Below are 19,885 nucleotides of genomic sequence, written 5' to 3'. Positions count from 1 at the left end.
TTCTGCTTGGCGTTTCGGGGGCACAGCTTAAGGAAGTGGGGGTTTGGGTGGGATGAATTTCTTGGTTGGAAATTTTACTTTCTTTTTTTGAGATAAGTAGATAAAAACAAATAAAAGCAACACACAGGTGAGGCATGGTGGCTCACATTTGTAATCTCAGCCTCCCAAAGTACCATCCAGAAAACGGCTGTTGTGGCTAGGTGCAGTGGTTCACACCAAGGCGGGTGGATCACTTGAGGTCAGGAGTTTGAGACCAGCCTGGCCAACATGGTGAAACCCCATCTCTACTGAAAATACAAAAATTAACTGGGTGTAGTGGCTCACACCTGTAATCCCAGCACTTTGGGAGGCTGAGGTGGGCGGATCCCCTGAGGTCAGGAGTTTGAGGCCAGACTGGCCAACATGGTGAAACCCTGTCTCTACTAAAAATACAAAAAATAGCCGGGTGTGGTGGTGGGCACCTGTATTTCCAGCTACTCAGGAGGTCGAGGCAGGAGAATCTCTTGAATCCAGGTGGTGGAGGTTGCAATGAACCGAGATCATGCCACTGCACTCCAGCTTGGGCCACAGAGCAAAACTCTATCTCTTTTTTTTTTTTTCAGACGGAGTCTCACTCTGTCGCCCAGGCTAGAGTGCAGTGGCGCAATCTCTGCTCACTGCAGACTCCACCTCCCGGGTTTAAGCAATTCACCTGCCTCAGCCTCCCGAGTAGCTGGGATTATAGGTGCCCGCCACTGTGCCCGGCTAATTTTTGTTTTTTTTTTTTTTTTGAGACAGAGTCTCGCTCTGTCGCCCAGGCTGGAGTGCAGTGGCCGGATCTCAGCTCACTGCAAGCTCCGCCTCCCGGGTTTACGCCATTCTCCTGCCTCAGCCTCCCGAGTAGCTGGGACTACAGGCACCCGCCACCACACCCGGCTAATTTTTTTTGTGTGTTTTTAGTAGAGACAGGGTTTCACCATGTTAGCCAGGATGGTCTCGATCTCCTGACCTTGTGATTCACCTGTCTTGGCCTCCCAAAGTGCTGGGATTACAGGCTTGAGCCACCGCGCCCGGCCTAATTTTTGTATTTTTTTAGTAGAGACGGGGTTTCACCATGTTGGCCAGGCTGGTGTCGAACTCCCGACCTCAGGTGATCCACCCGCCTCAGCCCCACAAAGTGCTAGGATTATAGGTGTGAGCCACTGTGCCCAGCCCCGCCCCCCAAAAAAAGAAAAGAAAAAAAAGCAAGGGAGGCCGAGTGCAGTGGCTCAGGCCTGTAATCCCAGCACTTTTGAGAGGCTGAAGTGGGAGGATTGCTTGAGCCCAGGTGTTTGAGACCAGCCTGGGCAACACAGTGAGACCCTATCTCTACAAAAGATTAAAAAGCCAGGTGTGGTGGCGCATGCCTGTACTCCCAGCTACTCGGGAGGCTGAGGTGGGAGGATTTTTTGAACCCAGGAGGTTGAGGTCGCAGTGAGGGTGCAGTGAGCTATGATTCCACCACTGCACTCCAGCCTGGGCGACAGAGTGAGATTCTGTCTCAGGAACAAAAACAAAAGAGCAGCTAGGGAGAGAAGGAACTCTATTATTCAGCATCTCAATCAGCTGTGTGAAGAAGTCAGAAGGAAGGAAGGAAGGAAGGAAGGAAGGAAGGAAGGAAGGAAGGAAGGAAGGAAGGGATTTGGGATCTGCAGTTCTGTTAGGTGTTTTGGGGGCACGGTTTTGGTGCAAATCCTGCCTCCTCAGAGCTCCAGGGAAGCTGGAAGGAAGGAAGGGAGGGAGGGAGGGAGGGAGGAAGGGAGGGAGGGAGGGGAAGGAAAAAGGAAAGAAGGAAGGAAGGAGGGAAGGAAGGAGGGGAGGAAGCAGGAAGGGGGAAGGAAGGAAGAAGGAAGGAAGGAGGGAAGGAGGGAGGGAAGGAGGGAGGGAGGGAAGGAAAGGAATTAAGAAAGAAGGAAGGAAGGAAGAAGGAAGGAAGAAGGAAGGAAGGAAGGAGGGAGGGAGGGAGGGGAGGAAGCAGGAAGGGGGAGAAAGGAAGGAAGAAGGAAGGTAGGAAAGAGGGAAGGAGGGAGGGAGGGAAGGAAATGAATGAAGAAAGAAGGAAGGAAGGAAGGAAGGAAAGAAGTTGGAAGACTAAAGCTGTGCTTGGTAAGGAACAGCCGTCACTGGTATTAGCTGGCAGCAGAGGAGGTCCAGTTACTCTGATGGTGTGGACAGTGTTCGTGTTTTGCCTGTGTTCAGACATGATTATGGAGCAGGCTTGTTTTGTCTTGCTCTGCAACAGTCACAGAGTGGCCTTGTCTGATGTCGGCGTCATGTGAGATTGTTTATGTCCAGCAGGAGGACACCAGGGCCCTGCTTGGACTGCCAGGCCAGCTCCTAGCAACACCAAGGCCAGCTGTGAACACCAGGCCAGCTCCTGGGTCTGTTTCAAAGGTCGAGCTCAGACCTAGCCAGAGGGGGGACGCTGGGAGGGCTGGGCTGTGTCTGCAAAGCTCACTGCTGTATCTCTGTTGCCCAGAACAGGACCTGGCACACAGGAAGCACTCGGGCAAATGCACTGCGCTGTTCCAAGGCTGTTGGGCTCGAGAGGAGGGATCTGCTCATTCACGCAGCAGCAGGCTTTGCAGCCAGAAGCCTCTTTCCTCTGCATGTCTGCACCTTGGCTTTGGATTTTTTTTTTTTTTTTTTTTTTAACTTTTTTAGAGATGGGTCTTGCTGACGCCCAGGCTGGAGTGCATTGGCGTGATCTCGGTTCACTGCAACCTCCACCTCCTGGATTCAATTGATTCTTGTGCCTCAGCCTCCTGAGTAGCTGGGACCACAGGCACAGGCCACTGCAGCTGGCTTGGCTTGGGTTTTTCAGCTGCGAAAACAGTGACCTCCCGGCTGGGCGCAGTGGCTCATGCCTGTAATCCCAGCACTTTGGGAGGCCGAGGTGGGCGGATTCCCCGAGGTCAGGAGTTTGAGACCAGCCTGGCCAACAGGGCGAAACCCCAGCTCTACTAAAAATATAAAATTAGCCGGGCACAGTGGTGGGTGTGCTGTAATCCCAGCTACTTGGGAGGCTGAGGCACGAGAATCGCTTGAACCTGGGAGGTGGAGGTTGCAGTGAGCTGAGATTGCCACTGCACTCCAGCCTAGGCAATAGAGTGAGACTCTGTCTCAAAACAAACAAACAAACAAACAAAAAGTTGGTTAACATCGTGAGTCATCAGGAAAAGGCAAAACAAAACCACAACGGGATACTACTGCACACCTACTACGATGGTTATCATAATCAAAAAAGGATGTTGCGAGGACGTGGCGAAACTGGAACCCTTGTGTAACGCTAGTGGGGATGGAAAATGATACCGTTACTGTGGGAAACAGTTGGGCAATTACTCAAAAAGTTCAACAGAGTTAGCAAATGACCCAGCAACCCCACTTCTAGGTATGGACCCAAAGGAACTGAATCCAGGGACTGCAACTACATATTCACGAATGTTTCTAGCTGTACTTATTCATGATCATTAAAAGGCAGAAACAGCCCAAAGGACCATCAGCTGATGCATGCATAAACAAAATGTAGTCCATCCACATGGCGCAATGTTATACAGCTGCAAGTGGAATGAAATTCTGATACATACTGCAACTTAGATGAACCTCAACACCATTATGCTCAGCTGGGTGCGGTGGCTCACACCTATTATCCCAGCACTTTGGGAGGCCAAGGCAGGAGGATCCCTTGAGTCCAGGAGGTTGAAGCCTGGTGAACATAGCGAGACCCCATCTCTACAAAAGAAAAATTTTAAAAATTGCCCAGATGTGGTGGCGTGCACCTGTAGTCCCAGACAATGTGGAGGCCGAGGCAGGAGGATCTCTCAAGCCCAGGAGTTCGAGGCTGCAGTGAGCTATGATCGCACCATTGCACTCCAGCCTCGTGACAGAGCAAGACCCTGTCTCAACAACAAAAAGCAAATATCAAAACAGCCCATTATGCTTGGTGGAAGAGGCCAACACATATGGTCACATATTGTATGATTCCATTTGTATGAAATATCAAGAAGGCCAGGAATAGTGGCTCATGCCTGTAATCCCAGCACTTTGGAAGGCCGAGGCGGGCAGATCCCTTGAGGTCAAGAGTTCAAGACCAGCCTGGCCAACATCGTGAACTCTGTCTCTACTAAAAATGCAAAAATTAGCTGGGTGTGGTGGCACGCACCTGTACTCTCAGCCACTTGGGAGGCCGAGGCAGGAGAATTGCTTGAACTCGGGAGGCAGAGGCTGCAGTAAGCTGAGATCGCGCCACTGTACTCCAGCCTGGGCAACAGAGTGAGATTCTGTCTCAAAAAAAAAAAAAAAAAAGAAATCAAGAAGAGGTAAAAATAGAGACAGCAGAGAATGCAGATTAGTGGTTGCAGGGGCTGGGAGGAGGGAGGAATTGAGTGATTGCTTTATGGGAACAGGGTGTAGAGGAGGAAAAATACTTTTTGCTTTATTCTTAATTCTTAGCTGTGGCCGGGCGCGGTGGCTCAAGCCTGTAATCCCAGCACTTTGGGAGGCCGAGACGGGCGGATCACGAGGTCAGGAGATCGAAACCATCCTGGCTAACACGGTGAAACCCCGTCTCTATTAAGAAATACAAAAAACTAGCCGGGCGAGGTGGCGGGCGCCTGTAGTCCCAGCTACTCGGGAGGCTGAGGCCGGAGAATGGCGTGAACCCGGGAGGCGGAGCTTGCAGTGAGCTGAGATCCGGCCACTGCACTCCAGCCTGGGCGACAGAGCGAGACTCCGTCTCAAAAAAAAAAAAAAAAAAAAAAAAAAAAAAAAAAAAAAAAAAATTCTTAGCTGTGATGGATCCTTGCAATGAAAGAATTAACAGGGGCAGGCACAGTGGTTCACGCCTGTAGTTCCAGCACTTTGGAAGGTCGAGGTGGGAAGATTGCTTAAGCCCAGGGCTCAAGGCCAGCCTTGGTAACACGGTGAGACTCCATTTCTACAAAAAATAAAAAGAAATTAGCCACTCGTGGTGGTGGACACCTGTGGTCCCAGCTACTCAGGAGGCTGAGGTGGGAGGATCGCTTGATCCCAGGAGTTCAAGGCTGCAGTGAGTTAAGATCGTGCCACTGCACTCTACCCTTTTTTGTGGGTAGTTGGTCATGCTACCATGGGGCAGAATGTAGCAAGCTCTGGGGATCATCCTGGGTCCTCGGACCCAGAGAGCACACATGTGGTGGCCTCACATCTACACATTTGGTTCCTCCCAGAGTGAGACCCTGTCTCAAAAAAAAAAAAAAAAAAAAAAAAGAATTAACAAGGGAAAAACAAATTTATTAACATGTATACCTTATGTATACATGGGAGATGCCAAGAGAAATGAGGTGGCTTATATAGCTTATATAACTCCTGCTTAGATAGCACTTTCTTTTTTTTTTTTTTTTTTTTTTGAGACGGAGTCTGGCTCTGTCGCCCAGGCTGGAGTGCAGTGGCCAGATCTCAGCTCACTGCAAGCTCCGCCTCCCGGGTTCACGCCATTCTCTGGCCTCAGCCTCCTGAGTAGCTGGGACTACAGGCCCCCGCCACCTCGCCCGGCTAGGTTTTTTTTTTTGTATTTTTTAATAGAGATGGGGTTTCACCGTGTTAGCCAGGATGGTCTCGATCTCCTGACCTCGTGATCCGCCCGTCTCGGCCTCCCAAAGTGCTGGGATTACAGGCGTGAGTCACCGCGCCCGGCCTTAGATAGCACTTTCAACATAGAGCAGCAAATGTTGGGAGAAGTGACAAGACGAAGGAAAAAGACATTGAGGCCGGGTGCAGTGGCTCATGCCTGTAATCCCGGCACTTTGGGAGGCCGAGGCGGGGAGATCACTTGAGGCCAGGAATTTGAGACCAGCCTGGCCAATGTGGTGAAACCCCGACTCTACTAAAAATACAAAAATTAGCCAGGCACAGTGGTGCACACCTGTGATCCCAGCTACTCGGGAAGCCGAGGCAGGAGAATTGCTTGAACCAGGGAAGCAGAGGATGCAGTGAGCAGAGATGGCGCTACTGCACTCTAGGTTTGGGAACAGAGCAAGACTCCCTCTCAAAGAAAAAAAAAAAAGGCCGGGCGCGGTGGCTCAAGCCTGTAATCCCAGCACTTTGGGAGGCCGAGACGGGCGGATCACGAGGTCAGGAGATCAAGACCATCCGGGCTAACACGGTGAAACCCCGTCTCTACTAAAAAAATACAAAAAATTAGCCGGGCGTGGTGGCGGGCACCTGTAGTCCCAGCTACTCGGGAGGCTGAGGCAGGAGAATGGCGTAAACCCAGGAGGCGGAGCTTGCAGTGAGCTGAGATCCGGCCACTGTACTCCAGCCTGGGTGACAGAGCGAGACTCCGTCTCAAAAAAAAAAAAAAAAAAAAAAGAAAGAAAGAAAAAAAAAAAAAAGACGTCTCAGACAAGAGTCTAAAGGTGTCCCTGGTGATAAATCAACCTTTGTCCTTCCCGGTAGAGAGGGGAGGAGGGTACCTTTGTACATTTAGGTCCTGCTTTGAGGCAAATCAGGGAAAAGCAGAGAGCTTTTCCAGTATCAGCTCCATTGATCTCAGCTCAAAATAATCCTATACCAAAGTCGCGTATTTCAGAGTGGCATATGCTGGTCTCCTACGGGGGTCTCTTTTCAGGGTGATAAAAATACTCTGAAACTAGAAAAGGGTGATGGTTGTACAACATGGGCATGTACTAAATGTCATTGAATTGTGCATTTTTATTTTTATCTATTTATTTATTTTGAGGCAGAGTCTCGCTCTGTCGCCCAGGCTGGAGTGCAGTGGCCCGATCTCGGCTCACTGCAAGCTCCGCCTCCCGAGTTCACGCCATTCTCCTGCCTCAGCCTCCCAAGTAGCTGAGACTACAGGCGCCGGCCACCATGCCTACTTATTTTTTTGTATTTTTAGTAGAGATGGGGTTTCACTGTGTTAGCCAGGATGGTCTAGATCTCCTGACCTCGTGATCCGCCCACCTCGGCCTCCCAAAGTCCTGGGGTTACAGGCGTGAGCCACCAAGCCCGGTCTTATTTTTTATTTATTTTATTTTTTGAGACGGAGTCTCTCTCTCTCCCAGGCTGGAGTGCAATGGCCTGATCTTGGCTCACTGCAACCTCCGCCTCCAGGGTTCAACCGATTCTTCCGCCTCAGCCTCCCAAGTAGCTGGGATTACAGGCGCCGGCCATCATGCCTGGCTAATTTTTTTTTTTTTTTTTTTTGTATATTTGTAGGGACGGGGGTTTCACCATCTTGGCCAGGCTGGTCTCGAACTCCTGACCTCAGGTGATCCTCCCAAAGTGCTGGGATTACAGGAGCGAGCCAACGCGCTTGGCCAAACATTGTGCATTTTTAAATGGTTAATTTCATCTTGTGCGAATTTTACCTCAATAACTAACAAAAACGGGTGAAAATGGTATTTGACTTTTTTTCCACGAGATGATACAAGCATATTGCACAAAATTTAACAGCTACAAAATGGCATAAAGGTAAAAATGTAATATTTTCCCCAATCACGCGGGTTACCTTTTCTGGAGAAAGTCCAGTTACAGTTCTTGTGCATTCTAGAACAATTCTATGCATTTCCTTAACGTCGAAAGATGCCTTGTTGTGATATTACAGCAGTCATTCCTGCTCACCACAAGCAAGCAGACAGTGCAGAAAAGGTGAAGCACAAAAATTAAAAAGGAAAATCTCTCCTTGAGCCATTGCTAACAGGTTGGTGGTTTTGCTTGGAGTATTTTGGGAGCGTGTGGGTAGTTGGTTAAACTTGGAAATATACTTTTTTGTGCGTGGGTAGTTGGCCAAACCGCCGTGGGGCAGAATGCAGCAAGCTCCGAGGATCATCCGGGGTCTGCAGGCTTGGAAAGCACACACGTGTCGTCCCCACCTCTGCAAACTCTGTCCCTCCCCTACAGCGGACAAGAAGCCGGACCGGGGACAAAGGCCTGCGACCGCGCCTGCGCGCAGGCCTTTGGGGCGCTCCAGGGACCCCGGCCTGGCCCCGCCCTCTGGTGCGGCGCGCCGACGTCGCGGTGACGTCACGGAGTTGCCATGGCGTCGCTGAGCGGCCTGGCGTCGGCGCTGGAGTCGTACAGGGGCCGGGACCGCCTGGTGAGGCAGGGGCGGACCGGGGCCGGAGGGCCTAGAGTTTGGCCCAAGCTCAGAGACGGGGAAACAGGCCAGAGAGGGGAAAGAGTCGCCCAAGATACTCCGTCGCAGAGGCCGCGTCCGAGCTAGGCTCAAACGCGGTGCCCTAGCATTGGACATTTATTTATTTATTTAGGCTGGAGTGCAGTGATGTGATCTCTGCTCACTGCAGCCTCCGCCTCCCGGGTTCAAGCGATTCTCCTGCCTCAGCCCCCCGAGTAGCTGGGACTACAGGCGCCCTCCACCACGCCCTGCTAATTTTTTGTAATTTTAGTAGAGACGGGGATTTCACCGTGTTAGCCAGGATGGTCTCGATCTCACCTCAAGTGATCCTCCTGCCTCGGCCTCCCAAAGTGCTGGGATTACAGGCGTGAGCCACCGCGCCCGGCCAACGTTGGACATTAAGATCATTTCTGTCAACCCAGCCTGGCCGGACATTGACACACTGGCCAGATTCTCGTGTTTGGACGTTTTGGATCTGACCAGGCCACTGAAGTCAGTCCCTGCGTTGTCCTGAACAATCTCATGTTGGGTTTTGGGGTGTTGCAGGGCTCCCCTGTGGCTGGACATTCATTTCCAACCAGATCACCTATAGGTGGGCATTTAGGTTTTTTCAGCCAGCGTAGACCAAAGAACCCACCGTGTCCTGGACCCTGCCATGCCTAAGCAGTGATGGATTCCAACAAAACCCCAGTTGGTCATTTAGATCGTTTGCACCAACCCAGCCTAGCTGGACGTTTACATACCAAACAGATTCCAATGTTTGGACATTTAGGATCTGACCAGGCCACTGTAGTTGATCGCTGGATTGTCCCAAACAATCTCATGTGGGGATTTAGGATATTGTAAGACTCTCCCTATGGCTAGACAGTTTTAAGTTCCAATCAAGTCCCATATGGTTGAGCATTTAGGTTATGCCATCCATGTCCCTGAGTCTGGACTCTTAGCTTGTCCCCACTGGTCTCTTATAGGTAGACATTTAGGTTGTACTAGGGGGTGTACCACTAGGCATTTAGATTCCATTCAAATCTCATGACTTGGTGTGGGGGGGGTTAATAAATCCCCCCCGAGTTAGACATTCAGATTGCAGTGTTTTGCCGTTATAATGGGCTGGAAAGGAATTACAAGTAAAAGTAAAACAACAGGAACAAGCAATTTCTGAAAAGCAGGTAAAATAAAGATGTAAGGGAGGCCGGGCATGATGGCTCACGCCTGTAATCCTAGCACTTTGGGAGGCTGAGGTGGGTGGATTGCCTGGGCTCAGGAGTTTGAGACCAGCCTGGACAATGTCTGTACTAAAATACAAAAATTAGCCAGGTGTAGGCCGGGCACGGTGGCTCATGCCTGTAATCCCAGCACTTTGGGAAGCCGAGGCGGGTGGATCACGAGGTCGGGAGATCGAGACCATCTTGGCTAACATGGCGAAACCCTGTCTCTACTAAAAATACAAAAAATTAGCCGGGCGTGGTGGCGGGCACCTGTAGTCCCAGCTACTCGGGAGGCTGAGGCAGGAGAATGGCGTGAACCTGGGAGGTGGAGCTTGCAGTGAGCCAAGATGGCGCGACTGCACTCCAGCCTGGGTGACAGAGCTAAACTCCGTCTCAAAAAAAAAAAAAAAAGAAAAAAGCCGGGTGTGGTGGTGGGTACCTGTAGTCCTAGCTACTCGGGAGGCTGAGGCAGGAGAATTGCTTGAACCTGGGAGGCAGAGGTTGCAGTGAGCTCACACCTTTGCACTCTAGCCTGGGGAACACAGCGACACTCTGTCTCCAAAAAAAAAAAAAAAGAAAGATATAAGAGTAGTGAAGATGACTTACTTCACAAGGCTCCAAATCACCTACTGAGTAGGTTCTTTCTCTCTAAAGTAATTCAACCAAATTATCCTATTGTTCACTGGGTTGAAACCTGTTCACCTGCACCCAGCGTTCGGCACAGCCAAAGGCTTTGGTCCAGGCAGGTAAATGTAAATATACACTTTAGCTGCAGCTTCCTGCCACCTGGGAAAAGAAGGACCTGGGAGGTGGGAAGTAAGGAGTTTTGTTTTCTTTGTTCCTGTCACATCTGTCCCCGAAGGCTGGGCCCTTCACTTACATGAGCAGGCACTCCCCACAGCACCTTTGGACAATGACGTTATGTTTCTTCATTTGTCCCACCTACAAGTATGTTTTTAAACTTTCAGCTTTTTTTTTTTTTGAGACTAGGTCTCCCTCTGTCACCCAGGCTGGAGTGCAGTAGCACGATTAAAGCTTGCTGCAGTCTGGAACTCCTGGGCTCAAGTGATCCTCCAGCATCAGCCTCCCAAGTAGCCACCATGCCCTGTTAACTTAAAAAAATTTTAGTAGAGACAGGGCCTTGCTATGTTGCCCAGGCTGGTCTCAAACTCCTGGTCTGAAGGCATCCTCTCACCTCTGTCTCTCAAAGTGCTGGGGTTACAGGCGTGAGCCACTGTCCCTGACCTACACTTTCAGCTTTTACTGTCACTTTGTGGATTTAGAAGTTTCCAGACCCTTGGGTCAGGCACCGTGTCTCATGCCTGTAATTCCCACACTTTGGGAGGCTAAGGCAGGTGGATCACTCGAGGTCATGAGTTTGAGACCGGCCTAGCCAACATGGCAAAACCCTGTCTTTACAAAAAATACAAAAATTAGCGGGGTGTGGTGGTGGGCGTCTGTAATCCCAGCTACTTAGGAGACCAAGGCACAAGACTCACTTGAACATGGGAGGTGGAGGCGGCAGTGAGCCAAGATGGCGCCACTGCACTCCAGTCTGGACGTCAGAGTGAGAGACTCTGTTTCAAAAAAAAAAAAAAAAAAAGAATCTTCCACAGTCTCAATCCAGTGGGGCCCAGGCCAGGTCGGGGGAGATGCAGCTCAGTTCTGCAGAACAGGAGGGCCACGCTGACTGCTTCTGGTTTCCCACAGATCCGAGTGCTGGGGTACTGCTGCCAGCTGGTTGGTGGGGTCCTGGTTGAACAATGTCCCACCAGGTCCGAAGTGGGGACACGTCTGTTGGTGGTGTCCACCCAACTCAGCCACTGCAGGACCATCTTGCGACTCTTTGATGACCTGTCCATGTTTGTCTACACTAAGCAATACGGCCTGGGGGCACAGGTAACAGGGTTTGTGGGGCTCTAGGGAATACGGCGTGGATCTGAGCGGACATTTAAAAAAACTTTTTTGGCCCCTCACGGTGGCTCATGCCTACAATCCCAGCACTTTGGGAGGCCAAGGTGGGCAGATCACGAGGTCAGGAGTTTGAGACCAGCCAGGCCAACACGGTAAAACCCTGTGTCTACTAATAATACAAAAATTAGCCGGGCGTGGTGGCACACGCCTGTAGTTCCAGCTACTTGGGAGGCTGAAGCAGGAGAATCGCTTGAATCTGGGAGGTGGAGGTTGCCATGAGCCAAGATTGCACCACTGCACTCCAGCCTGGGTAATGGAGTGACTCCATCTCAAACAAAAAAAAGAAAATTTTTTTTTTAGAAACAGGGTCTTGCTCTGTCATCCAGGCTGGAGTGCAGTGGCAAGATCATAGCTCACTGCAGCCTTGAACTCCTAGGCTCAGGTGGTCCTCCTGCCTCAGCCTCCCTGAGTGCTGGGATGACAGGCGTGAGCCACCATGAGCATTTTATAGTCTTGTCCCAAAGTGCTCCCTGCGTGGGTAAGTTTATTACTTTTAAAAATTTCACTTTCTTCTTTGAGAGGATCAGATGTTCTCGTTATGATTTCAATTTTTAAAAATAGCAAACATGTTCACACGTTCCAAAGGGGGATATAATTTAAAAAACCTCCCTCCTTCCTGATCTTCCAGGCCTCCAATTTTTCCCCACAGAGGCACCCACCATGGTCAGCTTCTTTTTTTTTTTTTGAGACAAGGTCTCACTCTGTCACCCAGGCTGGAGTGCAGTGGCGTGATCTCGGCCCACTGCAACCTCTACCTCCGGTGGCAATGATTTTTCTGCCTCAGCCCCTCACGTAGCTAGGATTACAGGCACCCCCATCACGCCTGGCTAATTTTTGTATTTTTAGTAGAGATGGGGTTTTGCCATGTTGGCCAGGCTGGTCTCGAACCCGTGACCTCAAGTGATCCACCTGCCTTGGCTTCCCAAACTGCTGGGATTACAGGTGTGAGCCACTGTGCCTGGTCCTGTGGTCAGCTTCTTGTGTCTCCTTTGTGAGATTTCCTGTACTTGCATAGGCAGATACATATGGTTTACATAAATAGTGATTTTTTCATTTAACAGTACAACTCGGGCATCATTTCTTTATCTTTCTTTTTTTCTTGGAGACAGGGTCTCACTCGGTCACCCAGGCTGGAGTACAGTGGCGTGATCATGGCTCACTGAAGCCTTGACTTCCCGGGCTCAGGTGATCCTCCTACCTCAGCCTCCCAAATAGCTGGGACTACAGGTGCACCACCACACCTGGTTAATTTTTTGCATCTTTTGTAGAGACAGGGTTTTGCCGTGTTGCCCAGGCTGGCCTTGAACTCCTGGGCTCAAGTAATCCACCTGCCTCGACCTCCCAAAGTGCTGGGATGACAGGCGTAAGCCACCGTGCCCGGCCACAGATCATTTCTTATCAGTCTAGAAAGAGCTCCGTTCTCAGGACCACATAGTGCTCTGCTATGCAGATTCAGATTTATTTAACCGGCCTCCGGCTGACGCACAGGGCAATGATTTCTAAGGTTTTGCTATTGCAACAGTGTGCAGAGAGTAGCCTTGTCCCTGCGGTGTCCCACAGGCGTGCCAGCCTATCTAGAGGGCCATCTTGCCCCCCAGGGGATGATCTCAAGAGGGTGCATGGGCCAGCCTCTCAGGGTCATGCCCCTCCCTGGGCTGCCCTGTCTGTTCTCTCTGTCCTCCCGGGGATCACCCCGCTGAGCCACTTGCTACTCAGATGCTCCCCGCCCCGAACCCCCAAGCCCACCCCGTTCAGCTCCACGTGTCCTTGGCCCGATCATCCCACATCACCAGTGTTGCTCTGGGCCGCCTTCCTGTTTTGACACCTGTGGCATCCTCCTCCTCCGTGTCTGATTAGGACAAAGCTCTGGTGCATCCCTGATACCCCTCCCTCCTCTGTCTTGTCTGTGGAAGAGCCCTCAGGCAAGGGGTGGGGGCCCTTGCACCTCGAGTGTCCCTTGGCCAGAACAAGAGCCCCTTTGTTGGGTTTCCGGTTTATATGTCTGCGTTCCTCCCTGCCCTGGTGAGCCTCTGCCCCTCCCCAGCGTCTAGCCTGGACCCCGCGGCTTCTCAGGAAACCCGGGTGGAATGAGCGCATTGGGGCGGGGTCCGCCATCCTCAGGGAGGTGGGAAATGTACCAGGACGCGCCAGGCAGATGAGGGAAGCTGGAGTGAGGTTCAGAGCCCAGAGGAAGGCAGGATGGTGTCTGGCCAGAAAGAAGGAGAGCAGCATCAGCAATCAGCGGTGGGGCGGGGAGGAGCTTCCTGGGAAGTCAGAGAGGAGGGGAAGGGTGTGGCAGGCAACAAGGAAGGTGAAGGTAGAGGGGGCGGGGTCCCCAGGGGCGGGGGCCCCCGTTGGCCGCGGGGCTCCAATCCCAGAAACCAGGCTTTAGCGCTGTGGTCCTACAGCCTCCACTGGTCATGGCTCGCTGGCTGTAGGCGGTGGTTAAGAACTTGGGGCAGAGGGTATGGGCGGCGTGCAGCACCGAGAGCCCGCGTGTGCATTGCAATTTGAGGGCCTGGAGGACCATCCCTGCTGGAACTGGGACCAGCAGCTTTCCCTGAGAGCCTCAGCATGGCTGTCTGTAACGGGGGACAGTAACTTGCTCGGGGTTGAGGGAGGCCATGAGTCTACAGCACTGTGCCTGGCGCGTGCTCAGCACTAGGCGTGCGGTGGCCCACGGGTTGGCACACCATCTCAGCCTGGTCAGGGTTCCCTGCGGGCCACCTCTCATGCTCCCTGCGTAGAGTCTGGCATCAGAGGTCCTTGCCTGTGCGGGAACTGGAAGCCTTTGGGAAGGAAGGTTCTGACACAGGGGTCCCAACGTGGCCGTACCTGGGAATCCCCTGGGAATGTGAAAATTCCTTGTGAAAATTCCTGGTGCTGGCGCCCGCCCCAGGCTGAGTGAGGCAGAATCCTCACAGCTGGCACTGGGCATGGGGTTTTTGGAACTCCGCAGAGGATTGCACTGCACAGATGCGTTGAGACCCTCCCTTCAGGGGGCCCTGAACACCATGCTGCCGAGACACGGAAATCAGGCCTGTGCGGGGACCCCAGCCCCAGAGCCGTTCTCCTGCAGGGCCTGCCAGGCCTGGACACGGCCCAGGGACTGGGGGCAGGAAATAGCTCACTGCTTCCTGGCATGGCTACGGTGCTAAAATGAGCAGTGGGTAAGTCTGACCCTAGGCCCCCTGCTCCTGGTCCTGCAGGAGGAGGACGCCTTTGTCCGCTTGGTCTCCGTCCTAGGGAACCTGGCCGACCAGCTCTACTACCCATGTGAGCACGTCGCCTGGGCGGCTGATGCCCGGGTCCTCCACGTGGACTCTTCCCGGTGGTGGACGCTGAGTACAGCCTTGTGGGCCCTCTCTCTGCTCCTGGGAGTTGCCAGGTAAGTGGCACGGGCCAGAAGGCAGCACCCAAGGTCCCTGGGCGGGACCTCCTTAGCAAAACAGCAGCAGCCCCAGCAACAGCACAGGCTTCAGACTGAGGCATGTGGGTCTTTGCCTCTTAGAGTTTTCGTTGGAGGTTTTGTTGTTTCTTCCTTTTGTGGATGTATTTGTTTAGAATAACTGCTGAAACAAATTACCACAACGTTATAGCGCTGGGCAACAGAAACTTACTATCTTAGGTTCTGAGGCTGGAAGTCGGAACACTCCCTGGGCTAGTGTCAGCAGGTGCTGATGCCTTCTGGAGGCCCCAGGGGGAGGTCCGTTTCCTTGGATTTTCCAGCTTCTAGAGGCCACCCACATTCCTTGGCTCATGGTCCCTTCCTTCATCTTCCAAGCATGACCTCTGCTTTCAGGGTCACACCTCCTTCGCTGACCCTCATCCTCCTTCCTCCCTCCTGTAAGGACCCCTGTGATGACATGGGGACCAACTGGATGATCCAGGGTAATACCCCATCTCAAGATCCTAGGCTTAGGTTGGGCGTGGTGGCTCATGCCTGTAATCCCAGCACTTTGGGAGGCCAAGGTGGGCGAGGAGCCCAGGAATTCTAGACCAGCCGGGCCAACATGGTGAAACCCGTTCTCTACTAAAAATACAAAAAATTAGCTGGGCTTGGTGGCACACACTTGTAATCCCAGCTACTTGGGAGGCTGAGGCAGGAGGATTGCTTGAATTTGGGGAGGCAGAGGTTGCAGTGAGCCGAGATCACATCCCTGCACTCCAGCCTGGCAACAGAGCAAGATTCCGTGTCAAAAAAAGAAAAAAATCCTTAGCTTAATCCATCGGCAAAGCCTCCTTTGCCTTGGAGGTAAACATGTTCACAGGCTCAGGGCATGGCCATTTTTGGAGGGGCCATGACTCTGCTGACTATACCCAGAAAGAAGAAGTAACTCTAGGGCCTGTGAGAAGCAGCCAGCGGAGTGACCTTTTCCCGGGTCCCTGAGTCCTGCTGGCATTGCTGTCAGCTGCCACCCCGGAGAAGACAGTCAGCAGTTTCCTGACTAGCTCTGTGCCTCCAAAAACGATACAGTTTCTAGAACTTTCCAGTAATGGTTTCCTCCCAAACATTTTCCTCTTTGCAAATGTGCTGAGTCAGAATCCCCGGCCCCTGTAAACACCAGGAGGAGCTGGGCGCCCTGGTCTGCATGTTTCAGTGGTTGTGAAGGGCTCTTAGATCACCGGGCTGAGGTGCGGCTATCCCAGCCTCGGGGTAGGCTGTGTCGTTGGTTCTGGGGGAAGCATTTGCTTTTCCCTGGGTGAGGTTCTGACTCTCAGTAGTTCTCGTTTCCCCCCGACACAGATGTCCTAATTACATGCTTACTGTAGACAATCTGGAAAATGGATAAACCTCAGAGTAGAAGATTTGAATCACCCACAACCCAACCCAGAGACTCCCACTGTTCAAGCTTCGGTGGTTCTTTTCCAGCCTTTGACCTAATACCCTGTCTACGCGTTTCGACTGTCTCAAAAGGGTCATGTTTCATGGCCATGGACCCTGGAGGCCGCAGTGTCTGTGGCGATGGCCTTCCTCATGTCCTGGCACACCCGTGGAAGGGTGCCTGGGCCCAGCCCGGATGCTCCTGGGGCTCAGGTCAGAGCGGGGCTTTGGCTCACAGCCCCTCTTCCTCCACCTTCCTCTGGGTGCCTCGTGACCTCTGGTTTGTATTTTAGGGGCAGCCTTGGTTCCTTTCTTTTTTGCTTAAATAAGCTTTTTTTTTTTTTTTTTTTTTTGAGACAGGCTGGAGAGCAGTGGCTCAATCTTGACCCACTGCAACCTCCGCCTCTTGGGCTCAAACAATCCTCCAACCTCAGCCTCCTGAGTGGCTGGGACCACAGGCATGTGCCACCACACCTGGCTAACTTTTGTAATTTTCTTTTTAGAGATGTGGTTTTGCCATGTGGCCCAGTCTGGTCTCCAGCTCCTGGGCTCAGGTGATCCCCCTGCCTCAGCCTCCCAAAGTGCTGGGATTACAGGCGTGAGCCACCACACCCAGCCCAGACTTTATTTTTTTAGAGCAATTTTAGGCTCACAGCAGAATTGAGTATAACATTCAGAAAGCTCCCATATACCCCCAACCCCTCCCCTAGACAGCCTCCCCAACTACTGGCACCATCCCCATGGTGCATTTGTTACAACTGATGCCCCTCCATGGATCCACCATCACCCTGAGTGCATAGCTCACGTTAGGGTTCACGCTAGGTTTTGGGCATCCTATGGGTTTGGACGCTGACACGTGTCCCCCATTGCAGTATCAAATGGAATTGTTGCACGGCCATCAACGTCCTCTGTGCCCTGCCTGCTGCGGCATTCTTGTTTCGGGCATGTGGTTTTTCATCATTTCTCTGGGTTTGGGGTGAGCAGGGGGAGTGGGTGGAGAGCATTCCATGTGTGCTCATCATGACCAGACATCTGCCCTAAGGCCCAGGCTGCCAGAGCATTAGCCAGCAGGTTGCTAAATGGAGATGCCTGGGTCCAGTGCCCAGGGCTTCTGATTCTTTTTCTTGAGACACAGTCTTCCTCTGTTGCCCAGGCCGGAGTGCAGTGGTGTGATCTTGGCTCACTGCAAACTCCGCCTCCCGGTTTCAAGTGATTCTCCCGCCTCAGCCTCCCGAGTAGCTGGTATTTCAGGCGCCTGCCACCACCCCCGGCTAATTTTTGTATTTTTAGTAGCGACGGGGGTTCACCATGTTGGCCAGGCTAGTCTCAAACTCCTGACCTCAGGTGATCCGCCTGCCTTGGCCTCCCAAAGTGCCAGGATTACAGGTGTGAGCCACCGTGCCTGGACTAGAACTTCTGATTCTGTGGGTCTAGGGAGCCCAGGAATCAGTGTTTTGCCCTAGCCCCCCAGGAGGCTCCCACCTGCTGTACCACTGGTGCTACCCTGCATCCTGCACCCTGGGTACCCGGTGGCCAGGGAAGATGTGACCAGGCCCTGCCCATTCTGGTCAGGAGGTCACAGTCACAACCTGGCACACCCCACTGCCGAGGCTGGAGAGTGCAGGTGCCTGGTGGACCGGCCCGGGTGGGTGCCATGCATGGCTACAGAGTCCCCTGGGAGCACAGAGGCTGCCCACTGGGTAGCCCCTTCCTCAGCCTGCAGATGCCAGCCCTGGGGGCCCAAGGGATCATCCAGATAGATCCAGCCAATGTCCGGGGTGTGTGTGCAGGGGACGCTGGCATGGCACTGGTTTGGGCCTTTCCATACAGAGCAGGCGAGGCAGCTGAGGCCCGGAGGGGAAGTGGCGTCCCCAGGCCTGTCCAACTGCAGGCCCCTTGGCATCCTCTTCTGTCTAGGACTCCCTGCCAGGCTGTGAACACCTCACGGGGCTTGATGTTCCTTTGAGCACTTGCCAGTGGTTTGCAGAGGCTGGGCCAGGCCCTGGATGGCCATGTCAGAAGCGCAGGACGATGTCCAGGGTGGGACGGGGCCATGTTAGGGATGAGTCCCCGGGAGTTTGAGGCACAGCGGGAGGGCGTGGGACTGTGGGGGCAGGGAGAGGGCAGGCCATTTATTCGAGATGCAGCACCTGTCCCAGACTGTCTGTCTGGGGCCAGCGTTGCGGAGCTAACCCTCCTGCCCCACCCCCCGGGGCATCCTCCCTCGGGCTCTGGTGCTGCAGGTCCCTGTGGATGCTGCTGAAACTGAGACAGAGGCTGCGGAGCCCCACGGCGCCCTTCACCAGGTAGGAGCCTGCGATTACCCAGCAGGAAGGCCCACTCCCTCCAGCAGGCGTGGGATCCCGGCTCAGAGCTACCCCTGTGCAGGCCCGTGCTGGGGTCTGTTGTGCTCAGGTCATGGCGGTCTCACTGCAGCCTCTGGTGGGTGGCGGTACCTTTGACAGATGGGGAAACTGAGGCTTGCTTGAGGGAGGACTCCAGGGCTGAGCCTTCATGGCTGTGCCCCCAGCAGGAGAGAATGATCAATTTCCCGAGGGCCATGGCCATTGTTAGTGTTGCTTTTTCTTTTTTGAGATAGGGCCTTGCTCTGTCGCTCAGGCTGGAGCACAGTGGTGCCATCTCGGCTCACTGCAACCTCCGCCTCCCGGGCTCAACTGATCCTCCTGCCTCAGCTTCCCGAGTAGCTGAGACTACAGGCACGTGGCACCATGCCTGGCTGATTCTGGTATTTATTTTTTGGTGGGGATGGGGTCTCGCCACATTGGCCAGGCTTGTCGTCACTGTGTCATCCTGAAAAAGAAAGGCTGGGCAGGCACAGGCCACGCTCCTGGGGTTCCCCCTTGCCTCCATAGCACTCCCAAAGTGCATTTGTGCTTTCTGTTTTTTACAAGGAACCCCCATCTCCGGGTGTTCAGGAGGAGTGAGGTGTGGATTTGAGGACTTGGACCCAGGTCCCTGCCCTGTTTGTGCTTGGGCCGTGGGGGTGATGGGGACTCAGTCTTTGTGGAGGGTCACGGAGGCCACCTCGGCCCTGCCAGCTCCTCCCACTCACAGGCAGGGGCTCAGGGCTGCCAGGCCACACAGGGCCTTCGGGGGTTTGGGAAGGGCAGGCAGGCAGGTGTGAGCGTGAGCGTGAGTGTGAGTGGCTCCTCTCTGCCCCACAGCCCGCTGCCCCAGGGCAAGCGGAGGGCCATGGAGGCGCAGATGCAGTCGGAAGCACTGTCACTTCTCAGCAACCTGGCCGACCTGGCCAACGCCGTGCACTGGCTGCCCCGGGGCGTGCTGTGGGCCGGCCGCTTCCCGCCATGGCTGGTGGGCCTCATGGGCACCATCTCCTCGATCCTCAGCATGTACCAGGCGGCCCGGGCCGGCGGCCAGGCCGAGGCCACTACCCCCTGACACTGCCAGAAGAGCACAGGGATGCAGCCGGAGCCCACGGAGGGCCCTTCCTGCAAAGCAGAAGCCAGCAGGGCAGGAGCCGGGGCTCTCGTGGAGCTGCCTGTGGCAAAACCCATGGGCAGGGTGGGTGGAGGGACTGATGCGAGGTCTCGCGGGCCTCAGCCCTGAGCTCCTGAGCCGGAGTTTTCAGGGGCTGTGGGGGGCTTCAGCGGCACCTCCTGCCTGCCAGCTGGAGTTTTGTATCCAAATCAAGAGGAGGAGGAGGGAGCCTGTCGTGCCTTGGGAAAGCTGGGACGGGAATCAATTAAACATTGTGGTGCTGGC

At 53.5% G+C, this 19,885-nt stretch overlaps 1 protein-coding gene across 3 annotated transcripts; it reads left to right on the top strand.

Annotated features, from left to right (window-relative positions):
* Window positions 1-8,010: 8,010 nt before the first annotated feature.
* Window positions 8,011-19,885, top strand: PEX11G (peroxisomal biogenesis factor 11 gamma). Of its 3 annotated transcripts, none has more exons than XM_005587753.4 (5): window positions 8,011-8,098; window positions 11,053-11,241; window positions 14,526-14,704; window positions 18,385-18,447; window positions 19,327-19,885. In XM_005587753.4, exons 1-5 carry the CDS (start codon window positions 8,039-8,041, stop codon window positions 19,559-19,561), a joined length of 726 nt encoding a protein of 241 aa, XP_005587810.2. In that variant the 5' UTR covers window positions 8,011-8,038; the 3' UTR covers window positions 19,562-19,885. The 3 variants fall into 3 exon arrangements, with proteins under 3 accessions (XP_005587810.2, XP_073881716.1, XP_065391214.1); XM_074025615.1 differs by lacking the exon at window positions 19,327-19,885 and adding an exon at window positions 18,741-18,973 and having other exon boundaries at window positions 8,011-8,629; XM_065535142.2 differs by lacking the exon at window positions 19,327-19,885 and adding an exon at window positions 18,741-18,968.

Source organism: Macaca fascicularis, chromosome 19, assembly GCF_037993035.2.
Source record: "Macaca fascicularis isolate 582-1 chromosome 19, T2T-MFA8v1.1".
NCBI lineage: Eukaryota > Metazoa > Chordata > Mammalia > Primates > Cercopithecidae > Macaca > Macaca fascicularis.
Note: the sequence above shows the minus strand (reverse complement) of the source record. Positions and strands in the feature narration are given on the sequence as shown.